At 33.0% G+C, this 26,932-nt stretch overlaps 1 protein-coding gene across 2 annotated transcripts in view; it reads right to left on the bottom strand.

The window, feature by feature from the left end:
• Nucleotides 1-1,514: 1,514 nt before the first annotated feature.
• The window catches only part of MMRN1 (multimerin 1), a 58,373-nt gene continuing 32,955 nt past the window's right edge, over nt 1,515-26,932 (bottom strand). Inside the window, exons 6-8 of one of the 2 annotated variants that reach the window (XM_019741076.3) lie at nt 20,157-22,142; nt 3,563-3,709; nt 1,515-2,374 (exon numbers count right to left, since the gene is read on the bottom strand). In XM_019741076.3, coding sequence (XP_019596635.3) covers nt 1,953-2,374; nt 3,563-3,709; nt 20,157-22,142 — 2,555 coding nt within the window. In that variant the 3' untranslated portion in view covers nt 1,515-1,952. The remainder of the gene's footprint in view (nt 2,375-3,562; nt 3,710-20,156; nt 22,143-26,932) is intronic. The other variant, XM_019741077.3, reaches the window with a different exon arrangement.

The raw sequence follows: 26,932 nt of genomic DNA, 5'->3' as shown, positions 1-26,932 counted from the left end.
TAATTATGTCACATATGTACATCAAATCATCATATAGTGCACCTAAAACTAATACAATGTTATATGTCCATTATACATCAATATGTATTTTTTTAAATTGCTCACTGCATACATCCCTACCGGTTGGCTGAGGTTCGTCAGGCTGCAGTTTGAAATCTTCTACAAAACTATCATGAGTTTCATATATTTTGTAGGATGTTAATTCCTTTTTATTGCTTGGAAGTCCTCTACTGTATGAATACACCAGAGTTTGCTTAACCATTCACCTGTTGCTGAACATGTGAATGGTACCTAATTTTTACCCCAAAAAAAGCTCCTATGAACATTTGTGTACGAGTCTTTAAACATATGCTTTCAAGTTGCAGCAAATTTGAGAAGTTTTGAAGTTTCTGTTACCAGGAAATACTATTTTCACCTGGAAGATTGGCAGTATTTTAAAAATTGCAAGTTTTGATGAGGACATGTGAGGGATAAAGAGCACTCTTTTACGTGAACAAAATGGAACGATGGATTGGTACAAATCTTTTCAAGGGCAGTTTGTTAGTACTTACCAAAATAAAAATACTATGCTTATCCTTTGTTCCAGAAGTTCTCCATAATATTGGGAATATTACTTACCCTGTATGTGCCTCTCTTTCTCATCAGTGGAAAGAGGATAATAATATATAGTATGTATCTCATAGGTTTAATACATACTTCATAAGACTATAGTGAACATTAAATAAATTAATTTATGGAAATGCTTGCGTGTCAAATTTTTTTTCATTATTATTTTTGCTATTACATATAGGAACCCATTCTTCAGAAATACTTTGTCAAATATGTAAGGAATGTATTTTGAAGGGTGTTCTCTACAACAATATTGTTATAATAAAACATTGGAGATGATCTCAATGACATTTGATAAGGGATGAGTAAATAAATCATGGTATATCTATAGGAGGCAATATAGAGAAAGGATGAATGTGGGTACTAGGCCGGATGCTAAATTCTGCCTCAGTCTTTACTAGTTGTGGAGATTTGTCCATTCCTTAATCTCTCTGTCTCAGTTTCTTCAACTATAAAAATGATGATAATAACACTGGCCTTATAAGTCTTTGTGAGGAATCAATGAGATATGACATGTGAGTTTCTTGGAAGAGAATCAGGACATAGAGAGCATCCCACAAACCATAGTATTACTATGAAGCATTAGGTATCCTGTATAGAAAGCTGGGTAGGTCTGCATGTGCTGCTGCAAAAGGACAGTCTATGAGAAAGATTTCATTTTTTGCCCCTGTAGATATTGTATAATAGAAGCAGGTAAAAGATCCACTTATATATATTCTTATACTTTAAGTATTCAAATATTTGTTGATTATTACTTTATCCTCTAATTACAGGAAGAGAACAATAGTTAAGCATATTTAAAATGCCAAACTTAACTATCTAATTTTTTATTACAAATGAAAATTTGAATATTTTGATCAACTCAACAGTAAAGAGTAAAAATCAAAACTGAAAAAAAATACTTCTTGGTCTTTGAGTAATTTATTTGAATTTGTGAATTTAGGAAATATATGTTATATATTTATATATACAAGGAATAACACAAGTTGATATTTTATTGGAAAGACTATGGTGACTAACAATATTGAGTGATTGGCATTGTATACTATTACTTTACATTGAAATGACTTAACATGAGAAAACAAAAATAGTTATGCTAACACATGCACTTTGTTTTCTGTGCCACTAAATCTCTTTAGGAGCAAGAACTTCGTATACAGGTTATCCAAAAGACATTCAAATAATTTTATGAAATAAACAAACAGCCTTACTCAGATTTAAAAAAAAAAATTGATTTTCGTTTCATGTAGAAAAACTGAAAAACAGAAGAGATGTGCATGCAAAGATAGATAACAACACTGGCTGCTTCTCAGGATAGGTGATAGTCTGTCTTTCATACTAATTTATGTACGGTATAACAAGTAACCACTAAATGTAGTAGCAGGGGGAAATTTGGCTGGAATCGTGCCTTTTACAAGTCTCAGCCACACTTCCTGCCCATAATTTAATTCTAATAAGGCATCTCCCGTCAAAACCCTATCACAGTGTATTTCACTGTTAATATTTTCAGATTCAAATGCAAGCTTGTCTCTTCCATCAACCACTAAAAATCCAGAGATATGAGCACTAAATGACTCAATGGTGTACTTAAAAACATACACCCCTAGATATGGAATTCTGAATTTTCCAGTTCTTGGAGTATATGAAGCTCCATAATTGACATCCAAATTATTAAATAGGATAGGACCAGGTGTAGTCATTCCATATGTATGAGACACAAAAAATGCCACCATCGGTGCATATCTGTAAGATCCTTTGGAAAAATCTGTTAGAGGAAAAAAATGCAAAGAGTTAATTTTCATGTTTCTATCTTGTTTTGCCTTTTCTCATGTCTTATCATTTTATCTCAGTTACAAAAAGGGTTAGCAGAAGGAAAAAAAAAAGGCATTCATCAAGGGCAGGCATGTCTAGATTCCTGTCTCTTCTCTTGGCTGCGTTATCCGAATCACTTAGCCTCAGTTTCTCCATTTAGATCAGGAAAGAATGATAATAACACTTGATTCTACCCTCATAAAAATGCCTCAAAGATTAATTTGCATGTTGCTTTGATCTCTCCAGAGATGAAGAAATTCAAAGCACTCAGTGATTATTATGGTATGCCAGAATGTTTTAAAGCCCCTTGAAGGAATTGAAGCTGACATGACTGTAGAAACAATTTTTCCAGCACCTTGTCAAACAGTTTCTAGAGGCTAAACAGAAACTAAATGAAGTCACACGCACTGTAGAGAAGTAGACAAAAGGAATTTTTTATGTAATTAATGCCAAATGTGCTTACAAAGGCTGAGATTTAAAAATTTACTCTTCACTAAGCAGCCTATCAAGAAAAGCTTGATTTGAAATATGTTTTTGCTCTAATTAAAGAGAACATATTTCAAATGTTGCCTATATTTTTTTGTATAAAAATCAGAAGTGGTGCCCTCTTGGAGTAAATTTATAGCACCAATACTTATGAAGGTCAATGGACAAAAAAGTCATCTTCTTCTACTCAATACATTTGAGTATGTTCTAACTCACTCAGTCAAAAGGCACAATTAGCTTAACCTTCTTGGAAGATATGCTGCTAAGCATTTATTAAAGCTTCATTTACATGACCATATCTGATATGAATTAAAGGTATATCGCTTAACAACTTGTGTGAGGAGAAAAGTTTACACTTGTTAGATATATACATCTGTATTTTCTTTTAAGATGCACAGAGAAAATAAAACCTGCCTCTATTATATCAGTATTGAAAATTTCAACAAGTGTACATCATCAATATGAATTTACCTGACAAAGAAATATTTTCACTTGTAAATCGTGTGCATTATTCAATACGTTTCAGAAGAAGAGGGAATTAATCCTCATATGAGTCCAGATTAAGCAGTCTTCAATATTCATTCATAAATATTTTCCCAAAAAGATTTTTGTTTATGACATTGAACAAATCCAAGGAAATAATACACTTTCTTACCTGGAGCTAAAGCATTTTCTTCTATCAGCTTGACAGTACAGTTGTGACCAGTAAAAGGGTGTCGGCAAGCACAGATAAAGCTAGTTCTTGCATTTATACATGTTCCCCCATTCTGGCATGGGGACCTACTACAGGCTTCCTCTGTTACTGAAAATGAATCAAGATAAAAGAGGGTAACAGTTAACTATTTTTATTTGATCTCAAATCATAGTTTGCAGTAGAATGGGAAAAAACACTAAGAAATAGGAAAAATGTGTTCACAGTCCCAGGTTGGCCACCAATGTAGTCACAGCACTTCATACAAGACCCTTAACTCACTGTGCTCTTTCCTGCTTCTTGGGAAGTGGGGATAATTCTGTGATCCATTGCACTTATTTGTATGGACATGTTAACATTTTGGCCAGCTGTAGAACAGTATAAAATATCTGGTCACAGAATAATGTATGTTTGGAACTGGTACATGGTAAAGGTAATTCAAATCATTGGAGAAGGAAAAGGTCTATTCAATACATGGTACTCAGATAATTGGATATCCATAAAAACAAATTACATGTGTACAAAAATACAAAATGTTTTAAAAGAAACATATGATCATGTTATAGTCAAATAAAAGAAATACCTTTGTAGAGCTTTAAAATTTTGGAAATTCTTTAAAAGTAAAACAAAGCAAAACCCAGAAGCTATAAGAGAAAAATCCTGACGTTTGGCCACCTAAGAATTAAAACTCATTTGCAATGAAAGCCACCATTATCAAAGTTTAAAGAAAAAAAACAAAACAGATACAACGATCTAATTATTGAAATCCATAACAAGAAAAGTTCTGAACAATCCAAAAGAAAAAAAATGTAATTCCCTAAAAAAAGTGAAAAATTGACAAATGATATGAACTGACAAATCAGTGAACAAAAAACACAAAGGCTCACAAAAAAATTTAAAACCTATTTAACCTCATTACTAATGAAGAAATAATAAATTACCACCAACAACATTTTTTATATCGGGTGGCAACATTCAGTCATGGTAATGTGAAAGAAAATGAGCATTCTTATACAATGTTGGTTAGAGCTTAAGTTGTTAGAACCTGTGAAAGGACAATTTGGCCAAACTTATCAGAATTAAAAATGTTCACTTGCTTTGAGACAGAAATTTCTTCTGGTAGAATATATACTCCAGACATACCTGACTGTGTATTCAAAGATAAGCGTTCAAGAATGTTCTTTATGACATTATTTGCATTGAGGGACAATTGTAAGACACCTAAATGACCACTGATGCAGGACTTGTTAAATGAATTACAATATCTCTTCACTAAGGAATATTACACAGCAGTTAAAGAATGAAGCAGATTCCTAACAAATTTGATTTACTGAAGTCCGAAAGTTCCAGTTTGCAATTACATATATATATATATATATATATATATATATATATATATATATATATATATATATATAATCATTTAATGTACTTATAAAGCCTCAAAGTATGAAGACGGTTATAAGCATAATACATAATTAGGTAAACGCAGAGAAAAGATTGGAAGAATATTTACAGTACTGGGCGCAGTCAGTATGGCACCACCTTGTGGCAATAGTGTAAACTGTTTTCAATTTTCTCTCAATGGTTTTTAAATTTAGGGTTATTTGTTTCAACATTTTTCTCAAGAAGTGAAATCTATAAATATTTTATATATATTCTACTTCATATTTAAATAAATCAAATTCACATTAAATGTGGCCAAACTGTATGCTTATATTAGATTTTTTTTTGCAAAGAAAATATACTAGTGATACAATTAGAAATTGATTTAAATCATTTTGATATATTATCTGCAATATCCCATAAACTATTTTCCAAACTAAGATACCTATTGAAATATTACATATATACAATATCTTTCAAACTGGCCTACATTTCTTTAACATCATTTCTCAACCACATGAAGGGGCTATTAAACCTTCAAGTGGTTATTAAACCATGTGGGGCTTGAAGGAACGTTTTAACCACCCCTCCCAGCTTTATCATTTCCAAATGTATGTTTTATGTGTTCACCCAAGTCATTGATAAAAATACTTAAGGAATCAATGTCAAGTACACAACCTCATAACAGACAGTGAAAGCATGGTTGGCATTGACTTGTTAATTGAAACTATTTGTACTTTGTTACACAATCTGCTACAAATCTACATTTGTACATCAATGATTTGCATTTTTCTACTTTATTTCTAAAATATGTTAAAATGGATGGAGACCTTTAAAAGTTTCTGTGCATATATGTGCTAAACAGGCAATTTCTTCTTGAAGTAACAACAAAAATCAGACTCTAATAAAGCATCATTTTCTTTTTGACATCTTCCCCATCCCTGTCAAAAGATTAATTACAGTAACTTTCTTAATTATCTTTTGATACTCAGAAGTACACTTAATGAATTTATCACCCTCTACTGCAATTGCTCACATGTCCTTTTTATTTCCAACTAAAGTGTGAGCTTTTGTGAGGTCAGGTCTCAGGTCCTTTATTGTTAAACTTTGCCATCACTACTGAATAGCACTATGCCTGACATAGAGAAGTGCTAAAATGCCTTTTTAAAGATGAGTAAACAAAGTAATAAGAGATTGAGTAGATGACCACATCATTCTTATCCAATACTTTATCCCTTCTTCACAGTTTCTCAAAGATCATATAAAAATTTTTAAAATCACAAAGCGGCATTTATTGTTCAATTCCAATAGTTATTCACACAATCCTGGTTTAGAGTCAGTTTATAGCCATTTCTGCTGCCTAGTTTAAACAAAAAGCAACAATCTATATACCTATAAATTTCATGATATCTCTTCAAACATCAAAGCACTAAAATCACTGATAATTCATGTTATAATTTTTTAAATATTCTAAAACTACATAGATTTCACATGCTAATCATTTTATAATCAAAATGACTTGATTATCTGGAAGAAAATTACTGAAACAGAGTGTTTCCAATGTGTTCATAATTTCTGTAAAACTCCAAACCAAAAGCAGAACAATGACAAAATAAGGATTTCTCAGTTGCCGGGAGCGTGTGAACTTTAAGATGAGAAATCAACCAGTATTTTTCATGTTTTCTGTGAACTTAGAACTTAGAGGTAACATGATGTCATTGGCATGTTTTTCTAGAGACCTGGACTCATTTCAAGCTCACTTTCTACAACTTCTCTTCTACTGTAGGCTTCAAAACCTCCTAAAGGCTTTCTAGTCCATTTATTTTCTTTGTTGGAGATCAGTGCAATTAGTTAAACAGTTCTGCCAACTCAACATTCTACTGTCTTTTACAAGCACTATAACTGATTTTTCAATTTTCATTTACCTGCTCTGAACATGACTAAAATTACTTTTTCATTGTCTTGGAATGTTTCATAAGTCTCAATTTGTTCTGGAGTTTGCTTTCTGATAGGTGTTCGAGTTACACTTTCTATTAATTCTACTTCCAGATTTCATAAATGTTCATGTTAAATTTGAACTGATTGGAGAGCTTCCTACACTTTCAAATTACTTTGTCTTTACTAACATTGGCCATTCTTTATTATAATTACTTGCTTAATGTATGAGCTCCATGAGAAGAGAGACGGTGTTGAATGTATCACTCTGTCCACTCATTCTTAATGCACATTGTATCGTGTCCCTTCTATTTCATTCATCTTTTTATTTGTATTATACATAATATGTTATGTATAATGATTTACATATTTTAGTTTTATTTTATTTATTTATTCCAATTAATATTTAAGTTTTACTTTTATTGCTTTGTTCTGCTTTAACATCAAGGTCTTTTTTTTTTAATTTATTCATTTAAACAATAACTTTGCAGAGCAGCTAACTGACCCCTGCTTGAGGCAGAATGGAGTTTCCAACAGATTAGTGAGGGAGCCTGTCCTTGCCTTTGGGCTGGTTTTGTCATACCCAGAGGAAAGCATTATATAAACCCTCTATAGAATTCTGCTTTAGGTAATATGTTCAACCAACATTGGCATTTTTCTTTATTTTTCATCCTGTTGCCGATGCTCTCGAAAATGTTTCAACAATCACACTTATGGATACATCAATGTTCAGTGCTATCTGCCTCCGTATTTATCAAGATTGTCTCTACCAAACAAGGTTTATCCTCCCTAGTGCTCTACAAATACTTCATATGCCCCTTCTGACAACTAGAAATGCCAATATTTATTTCCTTATGTTAAAATTTTACATTCATTGTTTTAATTACTCATATTATGTTCACTGGTATACAGATGAAAGGAAATATTGTTTCTGACCATCTTTACCACTTTTCCTCCAAATTATCAATTTTGATTTTGTTCTTCTTATACTGCCTCTGTTGTTCTTGACGTTATTTTCTGGGATCTTTTTTCTCAACCCTTTAAATATCATTTTAAAGCTCATTTAATCAATCAGCAACCTTTACCAAATGTATTAGCCCTGTCTCAAAAGATTTACCTTTGTCATTTAATTATTATTGTATCTTAAGCCATGACCTAGGAGATTCAATATGTTTTTTTGTTTGTTTGTTTATTTAGATATTATTAACTGTTTTCACTTTTCCTTAGAGTTATAACCTTCAATCAAAAATAATTAAAAACACTGGAAAATATATTAAAATTTGTTCAATATCATTAGTCATTAGAAAAACACAAAATAAAATCACAAGATACTACACACCTATTAAAATGGTAAAATAAACAATATTGACAATGCTGAGTGCTGGCAAAATGTGGCACAATTAGAATTCCCATACATTACTAGCGCAAATGCCAAGGGGTCGGCCATTCCTTATAAAGTTAAACTATACTTACCTTACAATCAAGCTACACTGCTCTTAAATATTTTTTCAAGAGAAATGAAAACTTACGTTCACAAAAAAGCCTGCACATGAGTGTTTATAGCAGCTTTATTCATACCAAAATATCCTTCAACTGGTAAATGGATAAAAAAAACTGGAGTACATCTATATAATGGACTACTACTCAGTAGTAAAAAGGAATACCTGCTACTCAGTGATAAAAGAGAATGCAATAGCATAGATGAATCTCAAACATATTATACCAAGTGAAAGAAGCAAGACTCAAAAGCCTAATATACTGTGTGATTTCATTCATAAGATATTCTGGAAAAGATAAAACTGTAACAGAAGAAAACAGATCACTGGTTGTCAGTGACTGGGCAAGGAGATAGGGTTTGACTACAAAGGTACGTAAGGAAATTCTGGGGGCTGATGGAACTGCTCTCTGTCTTGATTTTGGTGGTGATTATATGACTATACATTTATCAAACCTCATAGATGTACATAAAAAAATGGCAAATTAAACTGTAAATTGTACCACAAACAAGTAAACAAATTTGTGTCCTTCAAAATCACTGAAGGACTTTTTTTTCCAGGTTCTTTTTTTTTTTTTTTTGTAGTAGTAGTAATTTTCTGACTAAATGCAATGTCCCAAAAATAATGGCCCTACTTCTTAATTTCTATTTCTTCCCCATTAATTTTCTTAGTTGACATTCTTTTTACGTCAAGGCTAGATGATTACAGTAGTTTTAAAATCACTTTGCCTTCCTCTAAACAACCTCTGTATAGCTATGAAATACATTTCTCTAACACTATACAATGTAATCATCATTGTCTGCTAATATCTTATGTTATTAAAGTTTTAGATTTTTCAGGCAAACTTTTCAGGAAAATTTAAAGTCTGCATGTGTGTATGCACACACACATATACTACTCAAACACTTACATAAATTATTCTAGGGAGCATACATTGATAGTCTCTGAAGAGAAATTTGGGAATGTTTATCAAATTCTTTAAAAATGTACGTGGACTTTGAACCAGAATTTTGCTTCTCGGATGTTATCTTAAGGAAATAAAATTAGAGATACGCGAAAAGATTTCTCTATTAGTGCAGCATTACCTACAATAGAGAACAATTTGAAAAGACCCTAACAGCAAGAGTAGAATACTGGTTAAATAAATGTCAGTACATTCTTTCATGTAATCGAGAGACAGTATTAAACATGAGAGGAGGTAGATTATTTGGGTTTGAATCTAGCTACAAAACTGATTAGCTGTGCAACTTTGTACAAGTCACTCAACCTTTCTTGACACAGTATCCCCATTTATAAAACAGAAATAGCAATAGCAGTTGTTTTGAAACGCAAATATATTAACTATATAAAGCACCACAAGTTTTGTACATAGTATTAGAATACATGAAATAAAAACCAGTCTGGATAAGAATATTAATTACATTGTAAATTCTTATGATAAAGTGCAATTTCTATAATTATTACATAATAGGGATAATACAATATAAAACTGAAATTATTTGAGGGCTTACTATATGCCAGCTTATTTTTTCTTTGTGTTTTAGAGACATTCCATATTTTTATAATGAATACACATTACTCATAGAGCCAGAAAAAAAAAATTAAAAACCAGAACAAAACACAAACTCCAATTGCCTTCTCACATCTGAAGTGTAAGTACAACTTTGTATATAGGAATTCAAATGGTCATACTGACTTTCTAATATGTGTCTGTAGTCTCTGAGATGCACCTTATGTTCTATTTCAATCTAGTTATTTTTTCCCAGCATTTTTATTTGTTATTTTGTTTACACAAGTCCTCTCTGTGTCCCTATGACTTTTTTCTTTTTCTTAAAGACTTTGAGTTCTATGACACAAGCACTTTCCTGGTTCTGATCACTTCTCCTTTTTCCTTCAATTATCTCTCTCTCTCTCTCTCTCTCTCTCTCCCCCCCCTCTCTCTCTCTCTCTCTCTCTCTATATATATATATATATATATATGTATATATATACATATATATATATATATATATATATATGTATATATATATGCTCTTTCTCTCTCCTCTATCTTCAAATACAGAAAATCTTCATTTCTATTCTTTTTGTCTAGCTCTCTAATTGCTACTGCGTCTTCAAGTATCATTTCTGTGTAAATAACTTCCAACTTTTATCTATTTGGTTCCAGCCCCACGTTCCTAATTGATTTTTGGACATTTTGGCAGAAATAATAGATCTTTAAACTAATGTATCACAGACTAAGCTTTTCTTCCTGTGTACATAAGTATTCCTCCTTAACATTCCTATCTCCACTATTGCAATGATTAACTCCCCAATCACTGATGCTTTAATTGAACTTTGGTGTTATTCTTTATTCTAAGAGTTTGCATTTTCAACTACTTGTTGTTGTGTTGTTTTTCCAATACATATATATTCACATTTAACTAACATCCCCAGCTTCTATTTTATTCCTGTCTCTATCACTTAGTTGAAGAAAAGATTGTCTAACTGGTAAGTCTGAAGAACTAGAATAAATCTCAGTAATACACACACATGATTATGTCATGCTCTTACATGACAAAAATCTTTGCTCCCAACAGAATGAATTTAAACTTGCTACATGCAACATTATGTGTAAATGTTTGATGAATGAATGCCTGCCCAGTCTAAGTCTGCTTCTTCTACGAGATTTGCCCAAACACCCAATTCTTAATAAGACACTAAACTCTTATGATAATGAACTTTTATAACACTCATCTAGTGATTAGTATATCCTCTTTCTTTTCTTTCATATTCAAAATAGTTTTATGAGTTCCTTATGTAACTCAACAAAAAGGTTTAAAATTAAACCTTAAACAATAAAATTAATAAAACAATAAAATGGAAAAAGGGGGAGAGGGCCTGAATAGACATTTCTCCAAAAAGGACATACAGATGGCCATAGACTCATGAAAAGATGCTCAACATCACCAATCATCAGAGAAATGCAAATAAAAACCACAATGAGATATCACCTCACCCCAGTCAGAATGGCTATCATCAACAAGACAAATAGTAACAAGTGATGGAGAGGCTGTGCAGAAAAAGGAACCCTCATACACTGTTGGTGGGAATGCAGACTGGTGCAGCCACTATGGAAGGCAGTGTGGAGGTTCCTCAAAAAATTAAGAATAGAATTACCATATGACCCAGCAATCAAGACTCTCCTGTGCATCTACCAAAAAAATCTGAAAACATTTATCCATAAAGATATATGTGCTCTGATGTTCATTGCAGCTTTATTTATGGTGTCCCAGACATGGAAACAACCAAAGTGTCCTTCGATAGATGATCGGATAAAGAAGTTGTGGTATATATACACAGTGGAATACTATTCTGCCATAAGAAAAGATGAAATAGTACCATTTGCAACAACATGGATGGATCTTGAGATTATTATGCTAAGCAAAATAAGTCAGACAGAAAAAGTCAAGAACCATATGATTTCACCGATATGTGGGATATAAAACTGAAAGCAACAAAGGAACAAGACAGACAAACCAAAAAACAAAATCTCGTAGACATAGACAATAGCTTAGTGGCTACCAGAGGGTAAGGGGGGAGAGGGCTGGTAGATGAAGGTAAATGGGATGCAATATATGCTGACAGAAGGAGAACTGACTCCGGATGGTGAACACACAATGTGACATAGATGACGTGTTACAGAATTGTACACTTGAAACCTATTTAACTATACTAACCAATGTCACCACCATAAATTTTAATTAAAAAAATAGTTTTATAACATAGCATTCATGAGCACATGACAAAAAAATAAAAATGAAAAATATAAAACATAACAGCAACCAAACATCACATTGCTCAACAGGTACACCCTTCCATTGTCAATTTTTTCTAACGCAAAACGACAAAGCTTCTGAGCTAGCGCCTTGCTTTCTATTCCTTTTTTACTCCCAGTTTGTTGCAAATTTCACTAGTTTTCCAACACAGGAAGTCACTCCTATCATCTTGCTTAATAATGAGGGAATCTGCTCCCAACGCATCCCAGCACATCCCACAGTACTCTGATTTCCCTCACTTTTCTCCACCTTTACTTGTATGCATAGCATTTATCACCTTTTAATATACTATGTAATTTATATTTTTATATACTCCTGGAAGACAGGATCTTTTTTTTTAAGATTATGATGTACTCAAAGCATCTAGAATAGTATCTGATACAATTTGGCACTTAATTAATGTTTGTTAAATTGAATTTAATAGTTATGAATTGTTAGGATTTTCAAATAAGAGTAATAACTTCATAGATAGTTAATTTTGATTCTAAGAGAAAAACTACTTAAATGAGCTTAAGCATGATATTTTGAGTTCATCTAACACTGAACCGTAAAAATGATCTTGTACTTTTACTGTATCTTTAATCTAGGGAAGTGTTTTAAAAATTCTTGAGGCAGATCTGCAGTTTGACATTTTTGAGCAAAATTCTTAGCTTACAATGAATGACTAAATAAATATACACATGGTTTCGTAAATGTCTTAGTTTATAATAAAGGCACTGAGTTTAGGTTATGTTTGATGGGTAGAGTTGATGTCTCTTCATTATTTCTCAGGTAATTATTTGGGTTATTGAGCATTTTCCATGACTTCTAATTTACTCTGGTAGTGCTAGCTAGAAAATACAATTAGATGATAATGTCCACATAAAATGTACGCATTCCACTACTTCTTTGTCTCCTCTCAATATTCCCTCCTGACTTTTCTCTCTCCAACCTGCCTTCAACGGCTGGTGTTTCCTTGACTCTGCTCCTTTTTCTGGTCCCTCTGCAGCATGCGTATTATACCCCCTGGCATATCACACTCACACCCAGAGTTTCAAACACCATCTTTATGCCAATCTCTCAAATCTTAACTTTAAAATTTACACTCAAGATTCTAAAGCATAGAACATAAGGGATTCTTAAAGGAGTGTTGATTAATTATAAAAAATGGTTTCCTTTTTTGTGAAATGTAGATGTGTGTCTTGGTTCATCATTCTACCAAATGACATGCAATAACTTTTTTCCACTGATTTCTTTAGTTCTCCAAACACTGTAATAATTTTATTGGTAATTTATTTTTAGGGTAGAGTTTAGATTAATCAATAATGATATAAAAAAGTGTCATGTGATAGTTCCTGCTAAACAATGACATTCAAAATAAACAGATTTGAATAATTCAAATTAAATTTACAATAAATATTATTTCTTTTCAGAAACATTTTTAAGCTGTGTATAATAAAATTGCCAATTAAAAACTTGTAAAGTATGTTTTGCAAACTTCATATGCAATTAAGATATAGCACGGTTATTATTTTTATGCAGCAATTTTTTCTCAAGATGTAAGTATCATGTTCACTTAGACGATTGTACAACAAATTCATAGTCTGTTATTTAATAATCCCTGCACTTTCTTTTTCATGTTTAATCAATATGGCAGAACATATTATGTGTAATTTTGAATTCATAATGCTGTTAATGACCAATAGAAAGACATCTATACATTGTACTTCAAGACTAGTTCATAATCAAATTTGGTTTTAAGTCACTGTTGTCAAATAAATAGTCTATTGTTGTGATATAGCTCCTGTGATTCTTGTTAAAGAAAGAACCCAAGCACATGCAGTGACTATGTAAACACAACCTACTATTTTGTCCTACTTCCTTTTTGTTGTCAGACCATGTGTCATAAATTTTGGTTCAGATGTGAGTATCAAATGTATGGGTTTCTGACTATTCACCTTAGATATCATAACCACTTTATTATAAGACAAGGTGCAGGAAAGGGTTGTCAATTTGTCAGCATCCTTTCTTCAACCATCACTCTTTCATATAAAGGGAAATCCTATGGAATGATAGGGGAGTCTTTTCTTCTCCCAGGGAACCATGAACAAAAAATTGTTCACTTAATATTCTCTTCAACACTAATAGGCTTTATTGACACAAACTGGGGAGGTTATCCCCAGTGGATAGGCTTGATAACCAATTCTGACACAAAGAATAATTTTACTATCATGAGCAGAAAAGAGTCAGTATAGTAGGCCTTAGGCTGCTTTCTTTGAAAAGGCCTACTTGCCAAGTTTTGCTCTTGGCTTGTATCTGGAAACTTAGCTTCTCTCTATTTCCTAACTAATAAGTGTCATTCACTGTGCCCAGACCCTTTGTACAAATGATATGGTTTATGCTGAACATTGGTTTTTCTTCTGAGTCTGGAGTTTTGGTATGTGCTAGGCAGAGGGTATCTACGTGACCAGCCGTTACAGACTGAATGTTCATGTCTCCCCCAAATGTACAAATGATATGGTTTATGCTGAACACCTAACCCCTAATGTGATGGTATTAGGAGGTGTGGCCTTTGGATGGCTGTTAGGTCATGAGGGTGGAGCTCTCATGAATGGGATTAACGCCCTTATAAAAGAGACCTCAGAGAGCTCTCTCATTCTTTTCCTTTCTGCCATGTGAGAATACAAGAAGAAGCTGACAGTCTGCAACCCAGAAGAGGTCCTGATTATGTCTCACCGGGACCTAACCATACTGGCTTTATCTCAGACTTCAGGTTCCCAGAACTGTGAGAACTAAGTTTCTGTTGTTTATAAGCTGCCCAATCTATGGCACTTGTTCTAGCAACCCGAGCTGACTAACAAGCCTCAGTAAAACCCTTGGGGGTTGAACATCTGATGGATTTCTCTGGGCAGAAATACCACATACATTCTATTGTATTTTTGTATGACTGGATAAAAGAGCACACACAATTTTGTCCCCTCTTGGAAGAGAGAGAGTAGAAAAGAACATATAAATGGATTTCTCCAGACTCTGCCTGTGTCTTTTTCCCTTGCTAATCCTGTCATGTAACTTTTCACTATAATAAACCTTAGCTGAGTTCCATGAGTGCTTCTATCAGATTGCCAAAATTATGTGTGGCTTTGGAGACCTCATAAAACATATCATAGATTCTAAATTTAAGCAGATATCCTTTAAAATTTAATTAGCTTATATTTAACTATTTTGTACAGAAGTCAACTTACTAGTTATCTTGAGGCATATTTAAAAATGTTACCTTTTTTATAATATGGAAAAGCATATAAGGAACCATTGTTAAAAACTTTCTGCAGATATTTTTCAATGCTTGTCAATACACATGCATTTTTATACAGTTAAGCCTTATTTTGTATCCTATTTTTGATTTATCATTATGCAGTAAGCATAAGCTCATTTATGCACATGTTGAGTTTAAAACACAGTGACTTCTAAAAGTAAAGATAGGGAACAATAAAATACCATGAGTTTGTAAATTATGTTGATATATGACAATAATTATAAAGCAAATATTAAGTGAAAACATTAGAGAAAATAAACCATAAACATTGAATACAGTTAATAAAGTTAAATCATATAGTTATAACAAACTTTATATACTGTATTACACTATTGCCTTGATTCTCAAAATAAATTTGTAAGGTGGTTATGTTATTCTTATTTTATAAATCAGGAAAGTAAGATCTAGAAAAATAAATGACTTATTACAAATAAATACGTTGCCAGGCAGGACTTGAACCATGTTTGTTTTCTTTTTTAAATTCCAAATTCAGTGCTATTTAGTCAGCCCAAATGCCTTTCTATGCAGAGTTACAAAAATTGGAAATGGTTTTAAAGTTACATAAAACAGTTAAATATTCACTAGGTTCTTATTTTTTCTCTTTTAAACTGTTTATATTCACAGCAATGATAATTCCAAAAGTTGTATTTGGTATACTACCAAATCTTTTGTAGAGTGTAATCTTTCTTAAGAGGGGTAATTAAAGGGGGTAATTATGAATAAAAGAGGCTTATTAAGGAGTGTTAAATGCATTTGGTAAATATTGGGGGAAATGGATAAAAGAAAAAGGCAGTGGTCTCAAGAGCAGGAGGCTTGCATCCTTACCAGAGGAGCTGCTGACATTATGTTACAGCAGGATTCAGCTGCTCTGGGAAGGCAAGTAGCCAGACTCTCCCTGCAGGGACAAGACTGTCAATTGCTATACAAACAAATCTTCAAAGATGAAATAAAACCCTCTCAGTGTCTATTGGAACATTGTTTAGAAACAAATCAAATATTTAGAGAATCAACTGGAATAGCTTATCAGCTTTGGCCTAGGAGGAATCATAATTAGCATAAGAGAATGTCGGACTGGCTCCAAAGGAAGTGAAGGGGATGAGCACTCTGAAGTTTGCCCTTCAGTCAAAAGAGGACCATGTGAATAATTGATGGTGACTTTCAACAACTGTCCACTGGCCCCATCACAGAAAAGCCAAACTGAGAAGCAGCACCTTTACTTTCGCCTGGTCAGCAAAGAAACAAGAGGCAGTATTTGGATTCTCAAGAAAGGAAACTCCCCAGGAATATCAACTCTGGCTTTTTGGAATATTCTGATATGGCCAGACTCTGGATCAGATATGATGCATCAGACAGAAGCAGAAGGAAGAGAAAGGCAGGTGAACATACTCCATAATCTCTGAGTGTAGTAGTTGAAGACTGAGCCGAATCCAACAGACAAGGAGTCAGTCTCTGTCACTTACTAAGCTGCATGACCTTGGGATACATTAGTTCACCTCCCTGAGGGTTAATTTGCTCACCTTCAAAATAAGAACAAAAATGGCTATTTCATAGGCATTGTTAAATGAAATAACATATAGAGTATAATTTGTACAGTGCCTGGGATTTAGTAAGTATTAATAAATAGTATCCAAAATTATATTATTATAGTATTACTTATTAGGCTTCAAAGTAAATTACTTATTAAAGCTAAGATTAAACTTTAAAAACGATGTTTAAATTTATTTCTTTCTACAAACTGCGTTTATTCTTCAAATGATGGGAGCTGTAATCTGAATAATATTGTGAGATTTGTAAAATGATGATAAATTATCTTATGGTATTAGTTATATAGAGCAGCAATGTGACTATGTGGCGTTTATAATATAACAGCAAAGGTGAAAGGAAACACAGCCAAATTTAGCCGGTGTATCAGTGTGCCCCATCCCTGGTATAAAACAGGCTATCAAAGGAAGTACTTTATTTTGCAAGTGGTTTATTCTTATAGGAGAACTTAGCCTGAGTCTACTGGTTTCATCACTGTGCATAGATTTTACCTGCTTGGCTATCCAATGAATACCATCAGTTTTATGGCCCATAAAAGCAGGTCTGGCTTAATGAGCATTCATATCTATGCACCTGCTTAAAATTACATCGCTGGTCCTACATAAAGTGAATATGTACCCCACACATGAAAGTAGGCCAACATATCTATATTGCTGTGACATCATTATTGGTTATCTTCACTGAAATAAAATAAAGAGCTTTTAATTATTAATTTTAAGCCTATAAAAATTCTACTTACAGTAAATAAAGGAGCAGGAAGCAATTTTATCAAGGCATCATTGGGAAAAAGAACCAGAATTGAGTTAATTATTAGCCCATTAAGCCCAATATTGAGTCAACTGCCATATAGAAATCCAAATGCAATTTTTATAAGCTCCTAACATTCATTCATTATTCTCTAAAAGTTTAAAAGTTCTTCTGTTTCATTTAACCTTTTAAATCCAGGTATTCTTTGGTTTAAAAAAAATAAAATAAAACATTATTTGCCTGGTATATGATCACACATCCTACAAAGTTTAACTGAAGTTCATTTGCAGTGTCGTTGGCAGACCAAGGATTGAAATAGTATGGAAAAAGAATAATCATTATTTTTCCTAAAATTATTATTATAAGAACATCTTTTATTGAAATACTACTTTTCTCTTGGAAACATATGTCTAAATAGTTTTGTGATTCCACAGGGCAAGATTAGCCCTCCTGGGTCAGATTAATTTGCAGGGAGTCATAAATAAATACAATAATTTAAATAGTTTAGAGACAATTCAACTTTGTACCACTTTATGATTTTTAATATTATTATAAAAACATTCAGAGATTAAATATGAGGACTCATATTATGTTAGGATAATGATCACCCTTTTGTAATCAAGCGATAAAATATAAAATTCACCCAAACGAGTATACAATTTAACAGCAAATTTATATGAAAGGAACACTGCAATTCCTTTTAGTACAAATCAATAGCTATTCTTTTCATGGAGAAAAGACAATTTAATATTACTCATATGCCAAACATATTCATAAAACACTTATTTCAGATAGAGAGACTATTAAGTAGTTTATATGTATTGCACTGAATTCCTCTTTATTCCCAAATTTATGTTCCTACTCCAGTGTTTACAGTATCTGTTAATGTTACTGCTATCCTCTCATTTCCTAAATTTAAAACCTCAGAATATTCTGTCTCTCCTTGCCCAGGTGCCGTGCATTCAGGCTGTGAACAGTTCACATGTTTCTACAGTGATGCAGACTGCAACATATTTCTGCTTAACATACTCAGTAAAATACCCATTGCACTCTCATCACTTAAAAGGAAGAAAGTATGATCCAGAGAGGTGGACTTACTAAAGGTTCCACAGAAACTTACTGAAACAACTCAGACCAGAATCATGATTGGTTGATCCTCAGATCATTGGTTTTTCCACTATCCTTCTGTTTCTGTTGATTTTACTTTCACAACATTTCTCACATCTGTTTCCTTCATTTCAACAACCTCTCCTTAGATCTGGCTCTTATTGCTCTTGCCAATAATGTTCTAACTGGTGTCTCTAAACTTCATTCTTTGCAGTTCGGCTACACGCTACTACTGCTAGCTTCATGCTTCTGAGACCATTCTTACCTCACTCAACACTCTGCTCCAAATTTTCAAAGACCACCTTTTACAAAATCATGTCTAAATGGCTTAGTGCAATGATCTGAATGTGTTCTCTAAAATTTGTAAGTTGAAATTCTAACCCCCAAAGTTGATGATACTAGGAGGTGGGACTTTTAGGAGGTGCTTAGGTCATGAGGGGGAAACCTTCAGGAATGGGATTAATATTCTTCTAAAAGAGACCCCAGAGAGCTCCCTCACCCCTTCCAGGACACAATGTGAAGTCACCACCTATGAACCAGAAAGAGGGCCCTCACCAGAATGAGACCATGCTGGCAGATGGTCTCTTGATCTTACTTCCCAGCTTCCAAAACTGCAAGAAATTAATTTCTGTTGTTGTAAGCTACTCAGTCTGTGGTATTTTATTATAGCATGCCCAATGATCTAAGGCAGTTGGCTTGGCATTTGTGGTCTTCTGTGATCCACCCAAATAAAATCCCTGCCCACTTATGCATTCATTCAGTCAGACAGATATTCATGGAGCTCCTGTTGCATGCCAGACATTTTGCCAGGTAATGCTAAAAGGACTAAGATACAGTCTGGTCTTATTCATCAAGGAGCTCATTGTTTAATAGCTTTCTTTAATTACATATGCAAAGAAAAGTGTTCTACAGGATCAAATCTGATTGTTTCACGGATCTTGTCAGACAACATTTGGAAAAATCTAGACAAATATATGCACTATAAGCATTTGTTTTGTATTGATTCCTAATTTACATAGGATGGAATCAGATTCAATAAATATTTTAGTGATCTTTCAAATACTTAACTATCGAAGTTCAAGTAGTATATATATATATATATATATATATATATATATATATATATATTTACTTGAATTTCAATACATATATATATCTTATGTTCTTGCTAAACCACACAGATCAATAAATACCATTTAAATAGAAAGAGAGATTAAAATTCAATGATAGCTTACCAGGAAATAGAACGTTGTCTGTGTTTCTTTGGTTCCGGCCTATCGTGACAGTGGTAAGATTCACTGTTGGTTTCTTAAGGGTATGGGGTTTCTTCAGCAATGATTTTCCTGGCTTCTGAGACTTGACAACATTTGCAAGAGTGCTAGACAACGATTGATTTATATACCAAGTCAAATTAGAAATGGCAACTCGAGTTTTTATTTCAATCAATGATTCCACAAATTCTGTCAGACCTTTCTGAAGCTGAATATTTGGTAGGGAACCATTTATCCACTTAGGGATGGTAGCATTCAGTTTTGATATACGTGTAGAAGTGTTATGACACATCGTTAAAGCTTCATAGAGAGTTTTGTTAAGTAAAGAGAAGTTAATTGAAAGATGGATGGATTTTGCTTCCAATGCCTTAAATCTAGAATTTAATACCTGCAGTTGAAGAGCTTGGTCTCTCTCATTTGTGGCCACACTGCCTTCTTTTAGTGAAACATAATAAGGTATGAGTGCCTTGGTCACTTTAGATTCAATGTCTTGCAACCGGGTTTCAAAATTTTTGGAACTCATTGTAGCTGAGAGTATTTTTTCTTCCAAATGACTCATGTTTTCCTGGGATTTTATCACTTGGGAAGTGGTTTCATTGACCATTTGATAAATCTTTTGAAAGTCGAACTGACTTAGTTTTTCATCTTTAGGCATAGCAGCAAGGGCCTTGGCAATTTGCAAAACAAAGCTATATCTCTGATTGTCATTGACCAAAAATTGAATAGACTCATTCAAATGTTGGAATTGGGTAATAAATGCCAAAATAGTTTCCATATTTTTGGTACATTTATGATGAACCCCGGGATTATACTTTATTTCACTTAATGTCTCCTTTAACATGTAGTTATCTTGAATGAAATCAATGGCATTATTTATGATAGTCATTGTCTTATTTAGGCCATCTTCCATTTCTAAGGCAGACTCATTGATACGTCTGTCTAAGGCTTCACTACGACTCTGTGCTTCATTTCTAAGTAAGTTGTGTCTTTTTGTAAGTTCTTTGATAAGAAAATTTAGACGGTTGACACTACTAGTTAGATTTTCCACTTTTTTCCTTGTAACTACTGCTTCTTTTGTTTGTTCATATGTCATAGTCTCTCTAAGTGATGCTCCCTGCTCAAGCAAGGGTTGAAGGATCTCCATATCGTAAGTCAAATCATTTAGTTGCTCATTCATTTTATCCATCTTATTGTCCATGGGAAAAAGAACCTCAGCCAATGTTTGGTTTAAAACTTGTAAATTCTCTTCTGTGTCCTTAATTTGAAATTTAAAATAATTTCTGGACTTGGACAGCATGTTTTCACATTCACTCCTGAAAGATTCTTTCTCCATTTCCAACTCGATGGTGAGATTGTTAATTTTGCTGTCTTGGATATGCAAATCATCAAATATTTGCAGCATCATCAAACCCTGTTTCTTTATATTCTCATTTAGAGTAGACAGATACTCAGTGACATTATTGCTAACTGATTCAGCACCTGTAAAACTCTTCTGATCTGATACTTGTTCAGTTGATAAAAGCTGTTCACGTACTTCCTTCATTTTAGAAAGAGTCTTATTGAGGGATCCATAATACAGTATGTTTCTTGAGTGTTCCCGTTCTAGCGTACCTTCTAAATGTGTCTGCTTTGCTTCTAGTTCTTTAATAGGCTTCTCATATGTAAAAATCATTTCTTGCCTTAAATTCACAATGCGATTTTTTAGATCTAGTATATCAGTCAAAGTGGGCCTATTTTCCTGCATCACAAGAGACTTTTGCTGGACTGCTATTGAAACCACAGATTCATTAACTTGTCGAATTATTTGTTTGGTGTTTTCAAGGTCTTCTGAAAGTCTTGATACTGTCTTGAAGAGCTGTGCTACAGTCTCTTGCATGTCATTTTGGAAAATTTTAAATTGTTGTCTTACTGTGTCCTTTACCAGATCATTAATGCTTTTGGATTTTAGACCTAGAGAAAGAAATAATAAATAATAAATGCCACATGTTTTTAATCATGTAAACTTTAGATAGCTCTAAGAAGATAAAATGTTTGAGGCCAAACACTAATAAGATGTAATAACAAAAATACTTCTTGACATTTACCTATGAAAAAATTTAAATTACCATAGTTTACAGAAGACAATCACCTTCTTAACTGAAAAGTTTGAGGGGAGACATTAATTGTGGTATAGAACATGCTAGAACCATAAACTAAGCTTCTCTGGACAAAAGATATGAAGGAACTACTACTGACTTCAGTTAACAGACCTTTGTATGCAATGATTCTAGGCCTAGTCTTAGTCATATATGAAAATAAATGGCTTTGGGCTTTCTGCCTTAGTAAGTAATACTTGATGTTATCTCATGATTGTGTTATTAGGTTTCTAGTAATTAGGTTTCAGAGCTTGTGTTTTGTGCTTATAAAACCTAATACATTGACTACAGAAAACAAATTTAATGAGGAACAAATTTAATTTCAAATGAGGAACAATATGAAATAATAGTCACAAAATTCAACAACAGTTTATAATAACAATAACATAATAATAAGAGCTTTGGGGAATCCCAAAACTAAGTCAAATGAAAACAGGAATTGAAGCTATACCTTGATTAATATCACATGACATTAATTCTTAACAAAAAGAGGAGAGGAAACTTGCCACTAATGAAGGACATACTAGTATCCCCAGCGTTAGAAATCATAGATTGATTGTAAACCAGAATTGTGGACAGCTCTAAAAGTGGCACTAAAAAAAGGGAGCAGGGGGCTGGAACTATCCATAACTATTTAGAATAGAAAATGGATATTTAAAAATGTAAAAGCAAAAAACCTGTTGCATACAAAAACAGAAAATAGGAAATAATAAAACACGTTTGATGCATATTTATAGTACATATGAAGCACATATAAATGGAATATATGTTCATGCAAATCCAAAATATAACCAATGACTATAATGTAAAATACAGGCAACATAATACAAAGCATTTTAAACAACAAGACTTGTACAATGGGGAATTGTGAAATGAGCTACGGCTATTATGAAGCCTATTCAAGAAAGATGATTATAAGACAAAAAATACACAGTCTCTACATGTATCTATTTTGTAAGCAAGTTTCTAAAAGTATTTATGATGCATGAAAGATTTACAGAAAAAGCATCGGGGAAAGAGCAATTATATCAAATAGAATGATGTATTGCTTGAGCATCTTGATTTATTTAATCTGGTACTAAGACAAAGCTGTAAATGCTCTTTATATGGATAAATATTTCCCTGAAAATCCGAGACTCTAAAAATCAATGTTGCTAGTTGATCTTACAGTGTAGGATTTCCAGAGTAAAAAAACTTTATCTTATATTTCCAAATATAGTGAAAAGGGAAATAAATTTAAAAGTCCAAAATATTATAAGTAAGCGAAAATCAATTCTTATGTAACAGAAAAAAAACGAAAACGTGAAGTATAGAATGGTAATCAATGACAACACCAAAGTACTAAAGAAAAGGCTAAATTAATTAGTAAAGATTAAATAGCTATAATTAAGATAAATTATACTGAAACAGTCCTAGCTTTTGTATTTGAATAATCACACCTGAAAGTTTTTAAAGTATTTTTATTTTCTAAATTTTACTTAGCATTTAACCAGTCACCCATTTATACAATAAATCTTCATTGAGTACATTCTATATGCTACACAGACAATGACATCTGGAAAATTAGATTTCTGATATTAAAAATACAATATGTTAGCTTCATTGGGTGTAAGTGCTTCTCAATAGCAAAGTTATTTTTATTGCACTTTCTGTAGGATCATTTAGTTATTTCCTGTTAGTTAATATTTTCTTTAATTCTCATGACAACTTGATGAAATAAAATTAAATATTTAAGGTTAGAAATCAAATTTTCTTGGAAGTTATAATGTTATAATTTTGGCTTTAAAATGTTTTTCAAGATTGAAAAGGTAAAATAAAACTTAAGTGTAATTGAATTAATTATGGACAATAATAATAGGTGCTTAATTTCAGCAAGTGAAAAACTACATGATCTGAAAGTCCAAATAAAAATGATAGTAGGTGGCGGCCGGTTGGCTCAATGGTTGGAGCGCAGTGCTCATTACACCAAAGTTGCCAGTTCGATTCCCACATAGGCCAGTGGGCTGCACTCTCTACAGCTAGATTGGGGGGGGTGGGGGAATTGACCTATAGCTGAACTGCGCCCTCCTAGATTGAAAGCAACGACTTGACATGGAGCTAATGGGTCCTGGAAAAACACACTATTCCCCAATAAATTTTTTTTTTTTTTTAAATGATGGTAGGTAAAACTACATAAATAGTAAAGTTCAGTATGGAATCTCGATCAGAGTAGTTAGGGAAAAAAAGTAAACAATGAAAATTAGGAGACACTTTAGCTGTTATACATTAAAATATAATGGAAAAATATGTTGGGTAAAGGGTAAAAACCACAGCAGTGTCTGAAAAGAAATCAGATTATTAGCTTAAAAACTTGTTTCAGGATAAGAAGCTTTTAAGATAGCATTTCTATAATTTGTGACTAAGAAACATCTGTGCAAAAATCTGATTTTGCAAAAATATATCAAAGTGCTTTATGTCAACATCTGAATGGACACATCATTTTAACTCTATTTGATTCTGTTTCATATGACTCATATGCTTCTACTTTCTAAAAAAGATGATACAGTATTTGGTGATTTAACAGATAATTTGATATCAAACATCTTGACATGTCCCTTTTGTAGTTTTGAATGTATGGCCTATTCAGATACCATAATGTTCAGATACCTCTTGAGTTGGGGCATTTGATTTTGAACACTTTCTATGGCTGTTAGCTGATAAAGCAGTGTTTCTCAACTCAGATGCAGAGTAAGCGAGTGAAGAGGTTGTGGTTTTGCTAGTCAAGCACAGTACCTGGGAGAGTGAGTTCAGTTTTGTTGCCTATACAAACATTCCTTAACTATTTGCCCTCTGGTTCTTATAATTGATTGTGCTCAGTACACAATCAATGCCTCCTAATGTGGGGGAGGGGGGTGAGAATTTTGTGATTGTTGTTGTAATGAGTGTATGTTTTTTTCTGTATTGGTGCCAGAATTTTTGTTAGTAGGTTTACAAAAAGCAGTTGATAAGCCTAATTCTCTGAGGTTATAATAAGCAATTTTCACTAAACAATTTCATTATGGTGGTTACTGTCAATTATATACTATTTCTATTTGACATATTTCTCATGCTGTCAGAATACATTAGACAGGAAAATATTTTCCTCTCTCATGCTTGCCTTCAGTGAGTTTTGGCCATAGGGGACGTGACAAAAATGTATGACATGGTCTTTCTCTCAGTGACTTAATAGCACAAATATTTATATGATTAAAAAAATAATCATGATTGCTGCTGTACCAGTAGGTGATATGGAAATGGAAACTCCACCTTTTTATCTCTTTTACCTATGAACCACAGGCAAAAAATAGGAAAAGAAAATAACTTGTGAGTGATAGAAATGTACAGTGAGTATTTTTTAATTTGTAAAACAAAGTGGAAGAGACCAGTAATCCTGAAACTTGGAAACATACAATAAAGCCAATGGGCTGAGACACTCTTAGTAAGTGCTTCCCTAGAATATTCATGCCCTACCTGAAGCCCCTTTGGCTAATTAACTCCTCCTGATTCATCACTTAGCAGTTGAGATGGTTTCTCTTCAGAGTAGCCTTCCCTGGTCATCTTAGACTGGATTCGTTGAAACTATCAAATAGTCTCATTGTACCCTGTGCATAGCACTACCACAGCAACTATAGCTGTTTCAAATTATTTCAGAAATTGAATGATTTAAAAATATCTTAGTCAAAAGATATATATATATATATATATATATATATATATCTGTCATATATATATCTTAGTCACAGATATATATATATATATATATATATATATATATATATATATATATATATGAGGCAGAATAACGCTGCCCTGCCCAAGATGTCCACACCCAAATTCCACAAACCTGGGACAATGTTACCTTACATGGCAAAAGGGCCTTGGCAGATGTGATTAAGGTTAAGAACTTTGAGATGAGATTATCCAGGTGAGTACAGTGTAATCATATGAGTCCTTGAAGAGGAAGAGGAAGGCAGAAGAGTGGGTCTGAAAGATGACCTGAGGACTCAACAGCTATTCTGGCTTTTGAAGATGGAGGGAAAAGGCCATGAGCCAAGAAGCGCAGTGGCCTCTGGAAGGTGGGAAGAAGCCTCAGTTTATAGCCACCAAGAAAATGGGGCCTCAGGCCTACAACTTCAAGAAAATTAATACTGACAAAAATTTGAATCGGCAGGACATAGATTACCCTGTAGAGCCTCCAGAAAGAAACACAGCATGCTGCTTTAAGAGCACAAAATTCAAGTGAAGCTGATTCACATTTATAAAGAAAATACTATTTCTCTGACCTGAGATGTTTTAGGATATATTTTATTGATTATGTTCTAGAAGCTAGATAATTTCTGGGATAGTAATGCACTTTAGATTAATCACCAATGTTTTCATCAATATCATTGAGAAACCATGAGTCTAGCTATCTTGTTAATCATCCCCTAACCTCATTTTATCCTGAACTGGAAACCACAATGGAAGTAAATTAAGTGTGGCTCATTTTAACTATAAAGAAATATGAGTTAGACTCACTAGGTGCATAATGTCAATAAATCAGATGAACCATTCAAAGATTTGACTATATAGTAAAAATATGTAGGT

Source organism: Rhinolophus sinicus, chromosome 1, assembly GCF_057876585.1.
Source record: "Rhinolophus sinicus isolate RSI-liver-muscle chromosome 1, RSI-T2T, whole genome shotgun sequence".
Classification (NCBI taxonomy): Eukaryota; Metazoa; Chordata; class Mammalia; order Chiroptera; family Rhinolophidae; genus Rhinolophus; species Rhinolophus sinicus.
The sequence above is the reverse complement of the archived record's forward strand: the minus strand, read 5'-3'. Positions and strand labels throughout refer to the sequence as shown.